Below are 21586 nucleotides of genomic sequence, written 5' to 3' on the forward strand. Positions count from 1 at the left end.
GACGGGGTCATAATGACTTGCTAAATGCTTACACAATACCTTGACCTTTCAATCAGTCACTCATTCAACAAATATTTGAAGTTGTAAAATGACCACAAGGTGGGTAAAAGTTCAGACAAATGAAATGTTCATAGTTGCATGTTCCCTCTGTCTTTGGTTTTGACAGGAGCTCAGGGTTTTAGAAAGGAAGAATATATATATGGGTTATGTAGTACATGTCATGGTACAGGGTAAGACAAAGTAGGAGTGTGTTCAAGAAAACATTTGGATAGATGACAAACCAGGTTAGGGCAAACACATATTCCAGAAAGAGTAAATTAAGCTAAATTCCTAAAACTCTGTTGAAATAGATTTCGTGTATGACAATGAATTCTGTAAAATTTGAGTTCGTTTACAGAAGATAATCATGATAAAGTGAAGTTGATGACCCCAAAGAAGTGATCATTTCTATCCTTCTTTTCTTTCTATTTTCTTTTTTTAATTTTTTTGCCATTTTAAAATTTATTTTTATTTAATATTTCAGAACAACATATTTTGATTATATTATTCCCCTTCATCAACTCATCCTAGATCCTCCCCATCCAACTTCACGTTAGCAGCTAGGCTCACAATAAAATCATCCCTACTCTGTTAAGTATAATATCCATAAATTTTTTGGAAACCATCCCAGCACTGTTCAATTGATGGGTTACTAATTCTTCAAGATCTCATTTTTATAATTTTGCTTTATTAATCCTGGGTGGGTATTTAATTTTTTAAGGCTAATCATAACAAGTATCATTTGACTTGTTTCTTTATTATAATTAATGCAAACTGAGATCAAGAAATATGTCTTGACATAGGTGATGGCAATGAGCATTTTGTTTGTTTGTTTGTTTGTTTTTGAATTTTTCGAGACAGGGTTTCTCCGTGGCTTTTGGTTCCTGTCCTGGAACTAGCTCTTCTAGACCAGGCTGGCCTCAAACTCACAGAGATGGCAACGAGCATTTTAAGTATTTGGGGAAGGTATTATTATCCTACCCAGTCAAGATACTGAGGCACAGAAAGACTGTAGCAGGCTACATGTGTGGCAAGGCTAACCTGGGGTTGAGCCCTCCTAAATACAGTTGCAATGTTCCACCCATTGACACATTCATCCCAGATCATAACTGGAGAAGGGTTGAGACAAGCCCTAAGTGAAATGTAAGAAACGGCTGATTTGAGGTCCAGCTGCCAGGATCTCTATGTGTAGAAACTCTCTGAAACTATATTTGTCTGAATACACCGATTTACTCCTTGTCATCATTTTCATCTTGTACAAGCAGCTAACCTTGTTTGGTAAGATAGAATATGAATCTCTGAATATCAAGGCTAATTATATCTACTCCATAACTCTATCTCATCAACTAGGATGTTAATAATATATATTAGGTGCTCAATAAATATTTGTGAGCAGTAGAGAGACAGGAAAGTGCGTACTTATACAGCAATGACCAAGGTCAGTTGCTAAGGCTCTGTTTTCACTGTTTCCCAACGTTGTCTCATATTAATAAACTTTGGAACCTGAGGTCAACACCTGTCTGTCTTCTCCATCATCCCTCCCAAAAGTAGGCGGATCAACTTTCTCGTTACTTAAATGTGGATGTTCCAAAGGTTCAGTGATGCTAATGATCCAGAAGCCTCTAACCATGGGTTTCTCTATATTTAGCCCCAGCAGAAGCTTGGATGGTGTTTCTGGGTTCTTCCAAGTAGTCTTCCTGCTCAGCCTATTTCTGGTGCTTTTCAAGGCAGTCCAGTTCTACTTAAGAAGGCAGTGGCTGCTCAAGACACTCCAGAAGTTCCCATCCACTCCTTCCCATTGGCTTTGGGGGCACCACCAGAAGGTAGGAAGAAGGGAGAGAGTGGAAGGATATGAAAAGCTGGTGCTCTGATAGTTTAGTTTCAGGCCATGGGGCAGTTTGCTGTGTGATGCGCATGTGGTTTCTGAATGAAGAATATTCATTGTACTTCTAAGAGTGAGCTTGCCTTAACCATGAGGAGCACATACCTTTTAAGAATATGCGTGTTGTCAATAGACTCAGGATGTACAAGGGCATGGGAAAAGAGCCTGTCCTTATGGAGTGGGTGAGTGATGTTGGGTACACAGAACAACTATCTAGGTTTGTTAAGACTGAGAGAGCTTCTAGACATGACGATTTGGGGGCCATGTTATGTATCAGTTTCCTCCGAGATTAAAACTGTCCTTTTTGGAGGGAAACTTGTGATTACAGCACAGGATGTTCTAAAGAGAGGTAAAACATCCCATTCAGAAAGGAAGCCCCGAAGTTACTGGAAGTTCTGTGGGGAGGTGAAACTTCCAGCCTGTAGTGGAAGTCCTTAAGTTCCAGAAGCAAGCAACTCAAAGGCTTCAAAAAGTCCCTGAATCTGGCTGGATTCACTAGTCTCCTCCACCCTCAAGTGTGCATAAGCAGTAAGGATGGCTGGCTTCTGCTAGCCCTCAGTAGAGTGCAGTTTGGTAAGGGGCAGCATGAAGAGGTCCTCAGTGAAGATCACACACTGGTCACATTTAAGAATAGATAAATTTAGAGCTCCTACAGGATGCTGAGGCTTTTATCCCCATAACTTCTTTATGGAACAATAGCTGCATAACTTCTTTATGGATCATCAGCTCCATCTAACAAGACTTCAAGATCTGGCCAGGGAAATACTTGGACACAGCAAATGTCTGGATGAAAGAAAAGACAGATTGTCAAACTGACCCAAAATTCTGTCTGGTTTTTTTTGAACATTTCAGAAGCTATGTCCCTGCGATAGTCCTGCCTCTCCCCTATCAAACAAAATACTAGATGTAAAAGAATAATTTCATTAATTTGTCTTTTTCCTGGTATCTGCTCCAAAAGGATAAGGAGCGCCAGCAGATTCTTTCCTGGGTAGAGAAATTCCCAAGTGCCTGCTTACAGTGGCTCTCGGGGAGTCGTGTACGAGTCTTGCTCTATGACCCTGACTATGTGAAGGTGATTCTGGGGCGATCAGGTAAGAGTTCCATAGCTTTCTTGCAGCTGCAGCACATCTATCACCCAATGTTCATACTCCAAACGTTCATACCCCAAGTCTGTGGCATTTTAGAAAAGAGTGTCATTCTGCCATCGATATCTGACTAGTATCTGCTACCGTTCTCCCTGTCCAGAGACCAACAAACGACTAACAATACTTATATAGTTCTCAACACTTAAAATAGATGCACAAGGCTTAATTTCTTTTTTCTTACTTTTTTCTTTTAAAACAGATTGATCAATGTGTTTTACAAGTTTCCCTGTAGGTGAAGAACAAATTTTATATCTAGAGACCCGGATTCAAAATCTCTAATTGCTTACTTCTCTGGGACCAAAGGATTACTAAGCCACAGCCAATTATAGAAAAAGCACAAGTCTTTTTGCTTTTGTTTGGCTTTGAGAGGTGTTTGGTTTTGTTTTAAAACATCATAGTGACAGAGAAATTCAGCTGCTGGTGCAATGAAGTCTGTCTTCCTAAACCCACATAACTGGCAAAGATAGAAAGGAATGGGAAGCAGTGAGATGTGATAAGGAAAAACTGCCAGCAGAAATTCACCAAGAACTAATAGCATGGTTGCTAAAATGGCTCAGCTGGTCAAGGGGTTTGCTGCTGAAGCCTGATGATCTGAGTTTGAGCGCTGAAACCCACACTGAAAGTGAGAAGAAGGAACCAACTCCACAGTTGTCTTCTGAACACCAGGATGACACTGTAGCAAGTACACACACACATGCACGCACACACGCATGCACACGCACAAACACACACATACACACATTTACAAAATAAGTTTAAAATTCTGAAAAACTGAAGAATTCATAAAAACTTGCAGTTTGAACATTATCTTGTTTATGTGGTCTGCAATATCTATGTTATTTTCAGATCCAAAGGCTTCCGGTATTTACCAATTCCTTAAACCCTGGATTGGTAAGTATATTAAAATAAAGAATATGTTTTCCTGACTGCTCTTTGGTGAATGGAGAACAATAGCTGCCTGGCCTCAAATATCATGATCCATCCCTGAATAAGGCTTTATTTCTCTTCTTCTAGTCAGTCCTTAGTCCTTCCTCCTGCTGGTGTAAGTTTTAATGATATCCAGTTTCTGCCATATCTTATCTTCAGACATTCATGGCCAGACATTTATATATGTGTCTTCATCTGATACCAACCCATTTCATCCTTTATCTCACTTTTTCTAAGTCACAGAAGATTTCTTAGACAAACTTAGAGTCTCACTTTCCCTGTTTTTGGCTAAGAAATCCCACCATTACTGGATTTTCCTTTCCTTATTCCATCCCAATGAATCTGACCAAATGATCCCAGGGGTACCCTTGATTCCACTTCTACTGGACACATTCACATACCAGTCTCTGGCCCAGGCTATGGTTTGCTTCTGTTGAATGGGAAGAAGTGGTTCCTGCACCGGAGAATGTTGACTCCAGCCTTCCATTATGATATCCTCAAACCCTACATCAGAATCATGGCGGACTCTGTCAATACAATGCTAGTGAGTTGTTCTGTTCTTTCTCATTTCTTTACACCCACGCATAGCACACTCATTATGACCGCACTCCAAAAAAATTTCAGACAGTACATAGAATAATAATTCATGCAATAAAGTAAGTGTTCTACAAATGTATAAATTGGAGAGCTAATATTTATCAGAGTGGATAACACTCTTGAGAGAGGACTGTAGTAAGAACATGACCAAGAATTTACCACAGAGGATAAAACACCGTGCAACAGAGACTCTTCATCTTTGGTTGGATCAGACAGTGGTGGCTTCAAGATGTTATAGGACAAGAATGTCATGGACCAAGGGCTTCTGCATAATCTTGAGTGAGCTACAAACAAAGTAAACACAAGGTCCACACTCTCACATTCATCTCTGACATACCATCACCTTTATTATGCCTGATTTCTGTTCTCACCATGTGTAGCAAACTTTTGATAAGTGAAACAGAATTAAAACCGATCACGAGTCATGTTCATTTAGGCACACAGCTTCTTTCCCTCCACAGATTTATGCCTAGATTAGTGTTTGCACTAATTATTCAAGTCTAATTCACTCTCAGAAACAGAAGGAGCCTTTTAGTAAAGTGAAAGATTATATTTGTTTTAAAAACAAACAAACAATAACTGGACCCCAAGAAAGAGCATGTTGTTTTCTTAAAAAGTTTGGAAGAAGTAGGCATCAGACTGCAAACATTCGCTTCACGCCTTTAATTTGCTACAGACTTATGCTCTTGATGGTGAGGTACTCCAGACTGATTATCTGTAGAAAAATTGAAAAATCTTAGCCTGAACACAGGTCTTCTGAAGAAAACACTTGTTTCATTGTCACCACAGGAAAAATGGGAGAAGCTTGACGGACAGGACCACTCTCTGGACGTCTTTCACTACATCTCCATGATGACACTGGACACTGTTATGAAGTGTGCTTTCAGTTACCAGGGCAGTGTCCAGTTGGATGAGTGAGTGAAACCTTCATTTGTAGTCTTTGGTCTTACCAATCTGTTAGGGCTTAGTAAGAGGTACGTGGTAATGAAGACAGTTGCCTCTATAGAAAGCAAGGTTCTCACCCAGGCCTAGACCAAGCTCTAATATCAAGCCAGGGGCTGGAGAGATGGCTCAGAGGTTAAGAGCACTGACTGTTCTTCCAGAGGTCCTGAGTTCAATTCCCAGCAACCACATGGTGGCTCACAGCCATCTACAATGAGATCTGGCGCTCTCTTCTGGCATGCAAGCATACAAGGAAGGAATGTTGTATACATAATAAAGAAATCTTTAAAAAAAAATATCAAGCCAGCCCCAACAAGACACAGTAGAACCCTAGCAAGTGTAGAAGCTCATTCTCTAAATGCTCAAGGATTCAAATACCTATAAGACACAAGTGATGTGGGCTTTGGTGTTGTGTGTCCACAGTTGAAAGGATGACTGTAGAGCCTACTTTATTCTTGGGTCAGACAATCCCATAACCAGTATATTGTATCTCTTATGCTCAGAAACTCCAGGTCCTACACTAAGGCTGTTGAGGATCTGAACAACCTGATTTTCCATCGAATAAGGAGTGTCTTTTTTTGGAATAACACCATCTACAAAATGTCCTCTGATGGCCGTTTGTTCTACCATGCTTGCCAGCTTGCGCATGAGCACACAGGTTCTGCCTTTCCACCCCTTTCTTCCTTTATCAGGCTCACTGCAAAGATATGATTATACATCTCAGACACAGTGAGTTTACCAGAAGCCTCTGTAGGACTGATGTTAGTCACTACTGAGATATAACTTCTGGGAGCTAGAATTACAAGAATTCCCAGTTTCATTACATTGCATTGGTGACACTGCAGGAGATCCATCCAACAGCATTTGACTTGGCTCTGTGGCCCATGATATTGATTGGAGTCTTGAACGATATGAGACTGTGCAGCCTCCACTCATGACCAAACTCCCACATGCACATGCATCCTGGGCTCCCTGGAACATGCAGATTGGGCTCAGGGATCCTGTGAATTACAAAAGCTCTGAGATCTCTCTGACAAATGCTCTCATGGGGTAGATGGAGTGATCAAGATGAGGAAAGCTCAGCTTCAGAACAAGGAAGAGCTGGAGAAACTCAAGAAGAAGAGGCACTTGGATTTCTTGGACATCCTCTTGCTTTCCAAAGTGAGTGGAGTTCAGGGATGAGGTTTGGTCTGGAAACACAGATTAGATACAAACGTTGCTCTTACCAGTGCCTTTACACAGATGGAGGATGGGAAAAGCTTGTCTGATGAGGACCTGCGTGCAGAGGTGGACACATTCATGTTCGAGGGCCATGACACCACAGCCAGTGGACTCTCCTGGATCTTCTATGCTTTGGCCACACACCCTGAGCACCAACAGAGATGCAGGGAGGAGGTGCAAAGTGTCCTGGGTGATGGAACTTCTGTCACCTGGTGAGAGAAACTCAAGATGAAGGAGAACCCTGCCTGCTTATAAGAGAGATCTTTTCTAAATTGTTTTCTTTTTCTTTCTTCTTCTTTCACATAACACACCCTGACACAGCCTCTCCTCCTTCTCTGCTTCCTGTCCCTTTCCCACCTCTCCACTTTCCCACTCCCCTAGACCCACTAATTCTCCATTTGTTTTCAGAAAAGAGCAGGCCTCCAAGTGATGTCAAGCAAACACTGCATAACAAGATACAATAAGACTAGGCTTAAACCCTCATTTCAAGGCTGGATCAAACAAACCCGTAGGAGGAAAAGGGCCTCAAGAGTAGGCAAAAGAGTCAGAGATAATCCTACTTTCCCTGTTAGGCATCCAACAAAATCCCTAAGCTAAAGAAGCACATCATGTATGCATAGGGGTCTAGTTCAGACCCATGCAGGCTCTGTGGTTGCTGCTTCAGTCTCTGTGAACCCTTATGAGCCTTGATTAGTAGATTCTATGGACTGTATTCTTGTGGTTGTCCTCAACCTATTTAATGCCTGTAATCCTTTCTTCCCCTCTTCTTCAGGGTTCCACCTAATATTTGACTGTGTTTCTTTGTTTCTGTTTCCATCAGCTTCTAAAAGAAGCCACTCTCGTGATTATTGGGCAAGACACTGATTCACAACAATTGACGAATATCATTAGGAATAATTTCATTGACGTTTTTTGTTCAGTAATCTTTGGTTCTATCCTAGGACTCTGAGCCATCTAGCTTCCTGATTCTGATTGACTAGACAGTGTTGGGCATGAGCTCTCTATAGAGATGTTGGCTTCAAGTTAGACCAACCATTTGTTGGCCACCCCCACAAACTCTGGGCCACTGTTGTTCCAGTATATCTTGATGGCAAGACACTTTGTGGGTCATAGGTTTTGTGGTTGTATTGGTATCCCAGTCCCACCACTAGGAGCCTTGCCTGGCCACAGAAGATGACTGATTCAAACCCTATATCTCTCCTCTGCCCTTTCCTCCCCACCTGATCCTTCCTGTTCCCATGCCCACCTGTCCCGGATCCACCCACAAAATTTATTCTATTTCCCCTTCCCAGGGAGATCCATATTCCACTCTAGACCTCTCCTCTTTATCTAACTTCTCTAGGTCTGTGAATTGTAGTGTGGTTATCCTTTACTTAACAGCTAATATCCACTTAGCTGAGTACATACCATGTGTGTCTTTCTGGGACTGGGTTGCCTTGCTCAGGATGATTTTTTTCTAGTACCCCAGTCCTGTGTGACTTTTCAGGGTGGCCTTTTTTCAGGGAGCACCTGGACCAGATGCCCTACACCACCATGTGCATCAAGGAGGCCATGAGGCTCTACCCACCTGTACCAGGTGTGAGTCGAGAGCTCAACACACCTGTTACCTTTCCTGATGGACGCTCCTTACCCAAAGGTAACCAGAACCAGTTTCCTCAGTCCTCATATGTGCTCTGTTGTCCCAATAAATTGGATCCTTATTTTGAAGTTGAGCTTAGGTCATAAAATTGAGACTGAGGAAGTCTTCTGGAAGTAATGCTACCCCTTAGTTAAATGTCATTCTCAGCTTTGAAATTGCAGTCACTTGAGATATTCAGGGTTGAAAAAGAAAGACACAAGTCTTGTGGAGATACGGTTTTATTCATGAGTAAAAGCAAATGAGAAAGATAATGGAATCCTGCATGTTGGTGCAATGCTTCCCAGTGTCTTGGGATATTTTGAGTTGATGAAAGAGAGGAGCCAGGAATATGTTTGGGGCTCCTTATCTCCATAGGAAACATGTATCATTGGGTATGATACCACCTCTGCCACATCCTAGCAGTGAAAACATAAGAAAAGATAATTGGCCTCAAGGACAATTTAGTACCTCATATGAAAAATGGGCATAAAACAGCACCTTAGGAACAGCGGGGAGGGACCTGTGAGTGTTCTGTGAGCCTATGTATGTTCTTTGATCGTACATGTAAGGCATTTGATGAGTGTGTGTTGACACTTCACTTATTAGAAGCAGATGCTCCCATACTTTACTACTGTCTATCATCACCAGATTCATGGTTCTCTAACACACACTTTGCTAAGCTCCCTATTGCCCAAAGGATCTAAGTGATGACTCCTTAAGCACATGCCAGTCTCTTGTTGGATGGGAGTCTAGAGCCCTATTTCTTTGGCTTAATTTCACTTTATGCCTTCCCCTCACAGGTATCACAGTCACCATCAGCATTTATGGCCTTCACCATAACCCACGCTTTTGGCCAAACCCTAAGGTATGAAGGCCCTGAGAAGAGAGAAGAGCCACTCACTATTAACTTCAGACATTCTGTCTCCTTTTGCATTGGAAATGGGCTTGACTTCGGTTTGTCCTGGTTCCTGTGCTCTCTCTGCAGGTGTTTGACCCCTCTAGATTTGCACCAGATTCTTCTAGGCACAGCTATGCTTTCCTGCCCTTCTCAGGAGGAGCAAGGTGATGGGAAGGGGGTGGGAAGATAGGGAGTCCCTGTCACATATTAATATTTTCTATTTCTGATCGCTTATGTTTCATTTGGTCTACTTTTGTGTATTATTGGTATGTGTGGACAGATAGTGTCAGGTATATGTGTGCCAAAAAGAAAGATGGCAATTCAGTATAGCACAGAGGGTTTTAACCCACTGCCTGGTGGTCTCTGAAATATTTGTAAGAAAAATTAGTATATTCTGATATTTTTACAAATGCTGAACTTCATATTTCTGAATTGTATTCCTTATGCAAGTTAAAGCAAGAATTTTAGTTTCCAATGACATTAAAGGGAGAATTTTTCTTTCCCCAAATTCCTAGTAGGTTTTCTTATTAATTCAACAGTTGGATGCTTCTATGAATTTCTAAAATATATGTACCTATAAACATATATTTAATAAATATATATTAAGTGTTAAAGGTGATATATATATGTGCATATAAAATTCTAGAAATTTTATGGGCATTTCTGTTAAAGTAATATATATATAAGAGTTCACAGCTCATTGTAGGATGGACACCAGTGACTATTATCTCACATTTTTGGCCTCTACCCTCACAAAAAATTTTAACGCATAGACAAATGTTTGCAACTTGTATTTCCCAATTTGCAAAGTCATGCATGTGGGAAGGGACATCAGCCACAGGAGATTCAGAGCTAGTTAGCTCTTAGCTTGTCCTTTGGATGTGATAGTGAGGGTAATGAGGAGCATCTCTGGCAACTTCAGCAGTGTGATCTGAAATAGGAAGTGAGGCTAGAAACTCAACAATCTAGTATTAAGTGTGGTTATGGCTGGGTCATCTGGATGCTGTTCTACCTAATGGAGTGCAAAGGAAGAAGTGTGTGGACAACAAAGTCAGCAAAAATGTAAATAAGGGATGTTCTGGGGTCTGATCAGATGGCTGCAAATGATGGCAGTCTGAGAGGGATGAGGGGTCGGAGCCCGACAACCGAGTGGGAGGAAGATGGAGAAAACTTAAAGATTCTAAATCAGATGCATTCACCTGAAATATCTACCACTGATATTTGACTCCCATTGTAGGATCAATTCAGTTTTTATGCATAGATGATAATCCCCAGTATGGTGACTTATCCATTCTCATCTTATACCTAAGAGGAGTGTTCATAGTGGAGATCCAAAAACTTTGTGGAGAGAATTGGATAACCTAATGACTACGTCATTAAATAATTCATGTGCTTGGACTCAATTCCCCACAATTCTGGTACTGTTCAAATGACATTTCACACAGCCAAGAATAGGTCTAGGGTTAGATGTAGCCATAGAGGAGTGAAAATTTGTCATAGATCAGAAATCTATGCATGAAGACAAGGGATTCAGGTGGTTGTGTGAACTTAAAGCAAGGGAACGATTTAGGTTTGTGACCCATATGGAAAATGATTAGGCTGGTACCATGAAGGGGACCTAATGCCCAACATGTCTGAGGATGCATTTTACTTTATGTCTCTGCTTGGTTCAGGAACTGCATTGGGAAACAGTTTGCTATGAATGAAATGAAGGTGGCCGTGGCCCTGACCCTACTCCGCTTTGAGCTGCTGCCAGATCCCACCAGGATCCCGGTCCCCATGTTAAGACTTGTGTTGAAGTCCAAGGATGGGATCTACCTGCGTCTCAAGAAGCTAAGATAATTCTGGAGGAGAAAAGGACAACTCTAGGGATCTGCTGCCTTCAGGCCTTTCTACTTGTCACCTGCTTTTGTCCCGGGCTTATCTGTACTTCTGCTTTCTTTCTGACACTTGTCCCTCTGCTGTCTGTGATGTCTCCTGTCATTCCATCTTCCTGCTCTTTCTCAACTCTCCCTAGACTCTTCCCCAGTTGTGTGTGTGCCTGTCTGCCACATGGTTGTGTCTCTGACTGGCCACATAACCCCTAAACACCTGCCTGTCCTCAGTTTACCCTTTATAACCTTCACCCTGAAAGAAGAAACATTTTAAATGGAGACACTTGTGCCTCTCCCTTTGGCTCTCAGACTCTTGAGACAGTGAACACCATGAATTAAAATGTCCTTAGGAATCACATGCTGGGAGAAAATTAACATTCAAAGTCTGCATCACCCAGAAGGGGAACTTGATTCACAAGCAGAGGCTCTCCATATTCTTTCTACTTGTCTCATGTTGAAGTTAATGTGTGCAGATTTAGCACATTTGTTCCAATTTTCTTATGAAATAATAATACTGTTACAGAGAAATGAATAGTTTTTCCTCCTTTGACCCAAGCTGAAAATAAATCCATTTTACTTCATCTACTTCTGTTTCCTATTTTTGTTTCAGATGCAAGCATGAACCTAAGTGTCCCACAGGGGCTTTGGCAAGCCAGCCATCAGGGAATCTTGTTACTTCTGGTCCCTACTGTTAGAGTGTGGTAGAATTCTCAGCTCTTGAGGGGTTTTATTTGCTTTTTGACCCTTTGAGTTGGCTGTCTATAAATCAGAGTGATGATTTGGTGAAGCTACGGAATTTTCTGATTTTAAGCTGATCTTATTTGCTTAGAGTACTCTAGCTATTCAGTAAGGAGATTTGGAGAATTCCTGCTAAATTCACACGATCTGGACCTGGATTCTTTGGTGATAACAGCACCAACTATAAAGAAAAGTGTTTATCGTCTATGCACTGCACACAAAAGTACTCAAGTTCATAAAACACTACTACAGAAGACTCTACAGTATGACTACTACATACTGACTCTCACACATTGACTTCATTACCACACTCTCACCAGTAGACAAGTCATCCCAACAAAAGTTAAACTAACGTTCTGGAGCTAACTGATATCATAAGCCAAACAGAGCTAACAGATATTTTCAGGGCGTTTTATCCAAACACAAAAGAATCTACCCTTTTCTCAGCACCTCATGGAACATTCTCCAAAACTGGTCACGTACTTGGAAGAGTCTCATCAGATACAACAAAACTGGAAACATCTTATCTGATCGCCATGGATTAAAGCCGAATATCAACAACAAAAAAACTAAAAACTCATGGAAACTGAATGATGATTAGTGAATGAAAAGTGGGCCAAGACAGAAATCAAGAAGGAATATAAAAACCTTCTATAATTGAATGAAAATGAAAACAACATATTCTAACCCATGGAACATAATGAAGATAGTTGTAAGAGGTAAATTCATACCACTGTGTGCCTAATATTGCAGAGATCTCGTATTAGTAACTTAACAGTATACATGAAAGCTGTATAACAAAAAGAAAAAAAAATCTAAAAGGAGTAGATGGCAGGAAATAATACAACTCAGGACTGAAGCCAATAAAATTGAATCAAACAAACAATAACAACAAAGAGCTGGTCCTTCAATAAAATCAATAGCCAAATTAACTAAAAGGTGGAGGGCGAAGATTCAATTAACAAAATTACAGATGAAAAGGAGGACATAACTACAGATACTGAGAAAATCTAGAAACACATAAGAAAATACTCTAAAAACCTGTACTCTATAAAAACTGGAACATCTAAAAGAAATGGATAATTTTCTTGATATATATATACTACCTACAAAAGTTAATTCAAGAACAGATAAGTAATTTAACTAGACTTAGGAACAATAATAAAAAGTCTCCTAACAACAACAACAAAAAGCCCAGAGCCAGATTATTTTTAACACAGAGTTCTACCAGACTTTCAGAGAAGAGTAAGGTCAATACTTCTCAAATTATACCATAAATAGAAACATAAGGGACACTGCCCAAGTCACTTTTAAAAGGCCACAACTACTCTGAAAAACAATTTATATGAGACAATTTCTCTTATAAACATATACATAAAAATTCTCAGTAAAATACTTGCAAAAAAAATCCAAGAACACATAAAAAGATCATTCACCATGAACAAGTTAGCTTCATCAGACAGTTGCAGGGATGGTTCAATGTATATAATTCAATAAATGTAACCTACCATATAAACATCCTGGGGAAAAAATAACACATTATTATTTCACTAGCTGCAGTGAAGACCTTCATCAAAATCCAATACCCCTTCGTGATAAAAGTCCTGGAGAGACTAGAGATACAAGGCACATACATCAACATAATAAAGGCAATTTACAGAAAGCTCACACCCAATATCAACCTAAATGGAGAGATGCTCAAAGCATTCCCATTAAAAACAAAACAAGGCTGTCCATTCTCTCCATAATAATTCAATATTGTACTTGAAATCTTAGCTAGAGCGATAAGACAACTGAAGGAGATCAAAGGGATACAAATTGGAAAGAAAGAAGTCAATGTACTTTTTTTGCAGATGATATGCTAATATACATAAGTGACCCTAAAAATTCTCATCTTCATATGGAAACACACAAAGAGAATAAAAACAAACAAACAGGACAGAATAATACAAGCAAAACAAATCTGAGTAATAAAAGAATTGCTGAAGGTATCACCATCTCCAACCTTAAATTGTACTGCAGACATATAGTAATAAAAGCAGTGTAGTATTGGCATTAAAATAGACACATAGATCAATGGAATCAAATTGAAGACACAGAAATAAATCCACATTCCTATTGACACCTGAACTTTGATAAGCCAGAAATACATACTGGGAAACCAAACCCAGCATCTTCAACAAATTATGCTGGTCCAACTGGATGCCCTACATTTAGAAGATTGTAAATAGATCCATACTTATCCCTCTGTTTAAAACTCAATTACAAATAGACAAATGACCAGATGCACTGATAGAAGAGAACACGGAGAATAGTCATGAACAGGAAAAGACTTTCTGAACAGAGTACCAATAGCAGGCATTAAGATCAGCAATTAGTAAATGTGGCCCCATGAAACTGAAAAGCTTCTGTATACCAAAGGACACCATCATTTGGACAAAGTAGCAGCCTACAGAATGGGGAAAGATTAGGAATTACACATCTAATAGGGGACTGATATCTGAAATATATAACCAAAATAACTAGACATCAAGAAAACAAGCAACCAATTAAAAAATAACGGTATATAAGATCTAAACAGAATTTTCAAAAGAGGAAACGCAAATGGCCGAGAAACAAATAAATGTGCAACATCCTTAGTCACCAAGGAAATGCAAATCAAAACTACTTTGAGATTTCATCTTACACCAGTGCCAGGAACGACCAAGAGCAATAAAACAAATGACAGCTCATGATGGAGAGGATGCATAGTAAGGAGAATACTCATCTAATGCTAATGGGAGTGCAAACTTGTATAGCCACTATACAAATCAGAAAGGTGGGACTTGATCTACCTCAAGATCCAGCTATAATACTCTTGGGTATATACCTCAAGGACCCTTCATCCTATTACAGAGACAACTTTGTTCATTGCTGCTCTAATCATAATTGTCAGATGGCACTAGGTTTTGATCCTAATACATGAACTGGCTTTGTGGGAGCTTAGCCTGATTAGACGCTCATCTTCCTGGACGTAGATAGAAGACCTTCGTCTTCCCGCAGGGCAGAGAATTTGGACTGCTCTTCAGTATCGAGAGGGAGGGGGAATGGTGTGGGGGGAGGAGAAGAGGAGTGGGGATAGGGGGAGGGGAGTGGGGGGAGGGGGCAATATTTGGGAGGAGGGGAGGGAAATGGGAAACGGGGAGCAGGTGGAAATTTTAATTAAAAAAGAATAAAAAAAAATCATAATTGTCAGAAACTAGAAATAGCCAGAAACTGGAAACAGCCTAGATTTTTGCAATACAATATTATTCATTTATTAAAAATGAAATAATGAACTTTGAAGGTAAATGGATAGAATGAGAAAATATACTGAATGAGGTAACTCAGGCCCAGAAAGACAAATATAGTATTACTATCTGTGGATGTTAGCTGTTAAGTCTTTGATAAGCAAACTACAATCCATATAACCAAGGAGGTTAGGTATAGAGTATGGGAATGGGGGGAAGAAGGGATGACTTTCCCTTGGAAAGGAAAATAGAATAGATAGTTATGAATGGATGGAAGGAGACGGAAATGGAGGAGCAAACAAGGATGGATGCAGAGGGAGGATAAGAAAAGGAATAGCTAAAACTAAAGGCCATTTGAGGGGTCATATGGAAACCGAATAAAGTAGAACCCTCCTAAAATATATTCAGGTATGAGGCAATCTAAATAAAATTGTCAAATAATGGGGTAACCAGATCACTAATCACCAAATGATGCTTCAGTGCCAGGAATAGGTTACATCTAATTGAATTGTTGGGCAAAGTTTTTCCATGAGAAACCCCAAACAATCCAAGCTATTGCCAAGGCTATTGGTTGCTCTCCACAAACACAGTAAGACCCTACTGCTGAAGACAACACCTATACAATTTATTGAACACAAAGTAAAGCTGGTGCCTACCTAGTGCCTTCACTCCTATGGACTAGTTAGTGTCCATGGTCCTATAACATACTCTTCACTCTGCCAAAGGAGAAATGTAAATACCAATCTAGTTACAAGCTCCTCGATCTACAAGGATGACCTTTCTGCAAGATGTGCTAGTGCAATAGTGGCACAAACCTTTTGATAGTAACCAACCGATATCTGATTCAGATTTAAGGTGCAGCCCATGAAATTAATCCATATCCAACACTGCTCAGGTAGCCAAGAAACTGAGGCCAGATAGGCCAAGAACCCAAGTGAAAACAAAAGACTACTTTTCTGTTACAGGAACATGTAACTACTCCTAGTGGCATTCTGCTATACTCATAGATTAGTGCCTTGCTCAGACATCATCAGAGAAACTTCTTCATGCCGTTGATGGGAACAAATACAGAGATCCCTAGCTAGACAATGTGCAGCGAGTTAGACCTTGGAACACTTGGTTCTAAGTGAATGTCTCCATCAAATCTCTCCCCTCAGAGTTCAGGAAACCATGAAGAAGAGGAAGTAGAAAGATCATAAGAGCCAGAGGGGAAGGGGGACACTAAGAAAACCAAGATACTCTAAACACAGCAGGACTGATGAACATGTGAACTCACAGAGACTGTGGCAATATATATAGGGCTTACATGGATCTGCACCAGATGGAGTCCATTGCTGAGTGGGGAAGTGGACACAAGCCCCATCCATAACCCAGAAGCTATCTGCAATTGCTAACTACTTGCAAATGAAAAATATTTTTCCCTGTGGTAGTTTGAATTTAATTGGCTCCTATAAGCTCATAGAAAGTGGCACTATTAGGATGTGTGGCCTTATTGAAGTAGGTGTGTCCTTGTTGGAAGAAGGATATAACTGTGGGAGTGAGCTTTGAGGTTTCATATGCTCAAGCTACACCCAGTGTGGATACAGATTCCTTCCTGTTGCTTGTGAATAAAGGCGTAGAACTTTCAGTTCCTTCTCCAGCACAATGTCTACCTGCATGCTGCTTTGCTTCCCACCAGGATGATAATAGACTAAACCTCTGAACTGAAATCCAGCCTCAATTAAATGTTCTCCTTTATAAGGTTGTGGTCACGATATCTCTTCATAGCAGTAGAAATCCTATGACAGTCCCACAGAGTCTCACTGGGGATACAAATCATTCTCAAGGCAAACCCCATGCTCAGCTGTAGATGACTAACAGAAAAACTCAGTGGCATCTTTGGAGGTTCTTCATCTCATAATATTTTGTTAGAGAATTTTTTTCACCTTATAGGTCCTTTGTGACATTATGGCTACTAGTTTGTGTTTTTATGGGATTCCTATGTGTATGAAGGTGTGTTTCTGTATCTATATATGTTTCTCATGCTTTTTATTTGACTCTTTTTCTTCTGTTTATTTTGTCATAGTTCAGTTTGTTTTTGTTTTATCATATTTTATTTTTATTCTTCAGATGTCTGTTTTCTAATCAGAGACAGAAGGGGTATGGATTCAATTGGGAAGGGAAGTGGGATGACGCTTAGAGGTTTAGAAGGATAGAAACCATAATCATAATATATTTTATTAAAAATATATTTTCAACAAAACAAAGGAGGAGAGTGTTTTGAAGATTTAGCTGAGCTATTTGCTAAACAGTTTGTTTGACTTTGTGAGTGTCATCTGTGTTTTCTAAGATAACTTGAACTAATGTCTATTTACACTGGTTAGGACACTGACAACAAACAAAGAAAGGGTTACAGCCAAGCCCAGCTCAGCGAAGCAGTAAGTTTATGGGGTTACTTACAGAAGTATAACAAGGGGTGACTTAGTGAGCAAGGGTGACCCAAAGTTATCTGAATCGCCAAAAAGCCCATCCCAAACTGGGTGATAGTTAATAAAATTTGGAGCTTTGAATTTTAACTTCTAGGCAGATCAGTTGGTCAGTCTCTTCTCCCTTGTAGTTGTTCCAGCTTGCATAGTCTTGGAGAAGGCCCTTGTGAACCTTTTTAAGTTTTAGGGAGCTTCCCGGGACTTCTATGTTGTGTTGACTTCTTGTGCTATAAAGGAGTATTTCTATTCAGAAGAAAGAGCTATACAATACTATACTCCTTCCTCTCGCTCTTAAATTCTTTCCATTTTTTTTTGCTCAATATTCTCTGAGCCTACGTGAGTGGAATATAGATATTTCATTCTTTTGCTCACCTATGACTAAGTATTAGGCCACACTGCTGTAGCAACTTTTAGTCTTAGGAGCTTTAGACTATACCATCTATTGCAGGGGTGAGGGGTTCCTGGCATAGAATCTGACAGCAGGAGTAACCTATGTGTGTGTGTGGGGGGGGTAGATACAGATATTAAAAGACAACTTGACAGGCGCAGAACAACAACAGTGGCCTTCCCAGCTGGGCCTATTTGCTTTCCAAAGTACCAGATGTCAGTGTGGGGATAGTTCTTTCCCAGAATCCTCTGTAGTTCATTCAACACCATGAAAACCAGCCAGAAATGAGAGAGTCTGCAGCTCAGTCCCAGCCTTCTTTTTCCATATCTTGGGCCAAAGAACACAGTGTTTTCAGCAATGGTGACTTTTTACCTAGTTATCACAGGTTTTGGAGGATGTTTGGAGACAAGCACACACAGATCTGAAGTAGGAAAGCCAGTTCACCTCTCCAGAGCAAGTTTCTTGATGAATTCACACAGTATGTGACAGTTCATCAATATATCTGCAAATGACACATTTGCTCCTCTATAATATAGAAGATCATGTCAAATTGTTATCCTTTCTGAAAGATAAGAAGGGACAAAGAAGGAACCCAGTGGTGTATGCTGAACAGGTTTGTGTTGAGTCCAGTAGCAATAGGCTGCTCCCAGAACACCTGTCCTCTTTCTAACCTTCATGGATTTGCCCAGGTATGTCCTATCTGCTGGACCATGCATCAGAAATGGGGACTGACCAGAGATCAAAACCATTTCCTCCCTTAGAATGGTATCAGGGATAAATGCTTGATTCTGAAGGGTTATGTGCTTTAAACTTTGTAAAGTCATGATGCATGGCAGTGGCTACTCATGATCAAGAGGGATCAAACTAACAGAAGTATAAGTCTTTACTAGTGTTTAACATGAGATCCGCCTTGTCTACATTTGGCAGTGAGGACCAGTTGTTTGGAAGACTGGTACCCACAGTCAGTGTTTATAAGTGGAGCCAGGTAACCTGAAAAGCTTAACACTTCTACAAAAAAGATCAAGTTATAGGATAATGATTGATATCTCCTACTAGAGGTCACTTTCTTATCCTTCAGCCTAACTTTATACCAGGCTCAAATAAAGAAATACATTAAGTGTTTTCTTCTTTAAAGTCTGGGTCAAATGGATGCTATCTCAGGGTGCTTTGTTACTAGCTCATAAGACTAAGGGGACATAATGGAACCCTTTGTCTTCCCACCCCAAGAGCATCGCCTGCAAGTTACTTTATTTTTCCTTCCCTTGCAAATAGCCATGAGGAAAGAAGCAAGCTGTCAGAATAGTTGCTCTTCCTAGAGACAAGCTCTCTGTGTCACCTCTTCACTCTTTAGCAACGGTGAAGGAGAGCTTGTTGAGTCGTCACACCCATGTGACTCAAACATAACCTTGATACTCTTTGACCTTGATTGATTCTACATTGGCCTGCTTGTGTAGGACCTCCATTCAAAATAAATAAAGACCACAAGCCAGGGAAGCCTAAGGTAACTTCTAATGCTTATATAAGCTAGAAAGTGTCTTGCCTACCTTGTATGTTTAGCCTATGACAATTTTATTAAATGTTATTTCTACCATCCCCTGGTACTTCAAATTCATAAATCTGTCAGCCACCCCCAATCATATTTCTCAATCTAGCTAGGAAACAAGTGTGATAGATCATGGGGTGAATTTCCCATTTAAAGGGGTCTACCAGTTAGACTGTATGAATTAGGAGAGCCTCTTTGCAATTTACCACACGTAACTTGGATTTAAGTCCTTACATCTCAGCTACCACAGCTGTCCCTTCTGGCAACAGTCTATCCAGCGCCTTATCATTTGGGTCCTGACACGTAACTTGGATTTAAGTCCTTACATCTCAGCTACCACAGCTGTCCCTTCTGGCAACAGTCTATCCAGCGCCTTATCATTTGGGTCCTGACTGAAATCTGTGCTTTTCCAAGACTCAGCTCTTGGCTGCTGCAAATTCACATACAACCTCCTGGGTCTAGCTATCTCAAAGGTGTCAGCTCCCCCTGGTGGCTGGTCAGTGTTGGCAGTACGTGGCTGGAGACTCTCGCAAGTCTCCCTCTAGGTAACAGTAAGGTTAGAAAATTCGAAGTTTACCAAAAATAGCCACCATTCTGACATTAACAAATTTTGTATCAAAATATGCAATTCACATAATAAATCATTAAAGATGGGTAATCTGGGTAATATATATTGCTGCTCCCCAATGGCCTTTTAGTTGAACACCAAGGCCAGAAGGATAATGAATTATTGTAGAATAGCTTCCCCTCTTACATTATACTATATATTTAAATATACTTAAGATGTATTTCTATTTAATTACATGTAATTGGTACACAATTATAATCATTTGACTTCAATTTCAGTTAATTTAGATAGAAAAACTTAATTGTGTGTGAATTGGTGTCTAGTGAAGTTTTGAAAAGTCTTCATTTGCTTCTTTAAAAATGTATATTGTAGGTGGGGGTGGGAATGGGAGGATGGGGGAGAGAAAACTGCAGTTGGGATTAAAATTAATTAATTAAATAAATAAAACATGAAAAATATTTATTGTGAAAATTGAATATAACAATTCCTCTTATTTTCTGACCTTATTCTCTGCGTTCATATTGTATTTCACAATTTTGAATGACTGTGTTCTATCTCCTAAATAAATGAATTCAGAGGAAAAGACAGTAAATAAATAAACTAATTCAGAGGAAAAAACAGTAACTATGTTTTGTAAAACAATATGTAAAAATACAAAGGATCTAGTCTCATTGTTCTGTTAATAAATAAAATGCAGGAGTCAGATATTAGGGTATAAACCCAAATGATATGGTGAAATGATCAGCTGACCTGTCTCTCCACCTTCTCAGATTATAGAGATCACCAAACTTTTAGGCCCCTCCCTATTCCTTCCTATGTCTGTCTATCCTCTTTCTGGGTCAGTCAAAAATACTCTATGGTTTATTCTGGCCAGCTAAACATGGATTGCCCTCTGAATCAAGGTTTAACTTTGGCAGTTTTAGAGGAACAGTGCAAAGATATCTCCCCCAACAACCCACCACAGTGATCTGGTACAAGAGAGCTTGTGTGGAAGCTCCATCTGGGTCTCATTTCCAAAATCCCATTAGGAGTCCAGGAAATGAAAACCAAAAAGGAAAGTTTGGGAGCAGAGGACTGGGGTGTGACTGAATGCCTGTGGCATGGAAATTATAGCTATGTATGATCACCTGGAGGCTCAGTGGTACTGGAAGGGAATCACTTATGTGTCATCATTTTGATGATGTCACTAACCAAGATAGTGACCAATCAAATGTTGCCACCTTCTTGATGACATCACTAGTCAAGATGGTGGCAAGTTATTTGGTTGCTGCCATCTAGATGACATCACGAGCCAAGCCATTTAACTAGCCAAGTTCAATGGCGTCACCTTCTTGATGATATTAGCTAAAATGTTGGCCAAGTTACATGGTTGCTTCTTTTTGAGCTCAGCTCTGTGATAAAATTGGCCCATTCCCCATCAGGACAATAGTTTTCATGGGATCTAAAAGATGCAAGGGATAGACACACAGGGC

At 40.1% G+C, this 21586-nt stretch overlaps 1 protein-coding gene across 6 annotated transcripts; it reads left to right on the forward strand.

Annotated features, from left to right (window-relative positions):
- Window positions 1-1667: 1667 nt before the first annotated feature.
- LOC130883494 (cytochrome P450 4A14) lies at window positions 1668-11111 on the forward strand. Of its 6 annotated transcripts, XM_057784002.1 has the most exons (13): window positions 1668-1862; window positions 2500-2514; window positions 2886-3012; window positions 3913-3957; window positions 4410-4537; window positions 5380-5504; window positions 6036-6190; window positions 6587-6693; window positions 6775-6965; window positions 8256-8389; window positions 9172-9236; window positions 9357-9433; window positions 10943-11111. In XM_057784002.1, exons 1-13 carry the CDS (start codon window positions 1668-1670, stop codon window positions 11109-11111), a joined length of 1533 nt encoding a protein of 510 aa, XP_057639985.1. The 6 variants fall into 6 exon arrangements, with proteins under 6 accessions (XP_057639985.1, XP_057639986.1, XP_057639983.1 ...); XM_057784003.1 differs by lacking the exon at window positions 2500-2514 and having other exon boundaries at window positions 1668-1880; window positions 2880-3012; window positions 5380-5506; window positions 6134-6190; XM_057784000.1 differs by lacking the exon at window positions 2500-2514 and having other exon boundaries at window positions 1668-1880; window positions 2880-3012.
- Window positions 11112-21586: the final 10475 nt, after the last annotated feature.

The sequence above is a fragment of the Chionomys nivalis genome, chromosome 11 (assembly GCF_950005125.1).
Source record: "Chionomys nivalis chromosome 11, mChiNiv1.1, whole genome shotgun sequence".
NCBI lineage: Eukaryota > Metazoa > Chordata > Mammalia > Rodentia > Cricetidae > Chionomys > Chionomys nivalis.

Excerpts from the sequence above, each read along its gene's own strand:
- LOC130883494 (XM_057784000.1), top strand. The coding sequence starts at position 1,668 with ATGGGTTTCTCTATATTTAGCCCCAGCAGAAGCTTGGATGGTGTTTCT. Across the intron at positions 1,881-2,879 it reads AGGTAGGAAGAAGGGAGAGA|GATAAGGAGCGCCAGCAGAT; the intron begins GTGGAAGGATAT and ends CTGCTCCAAAAG. Across the intron at positions 8,390-9,171 it reads TGGACGCTCCTTACCCAAAG|GTATCACAGTCACCATCAGC; the intron begins GTAACCAGAACC and ends TTCCCCTCACAG.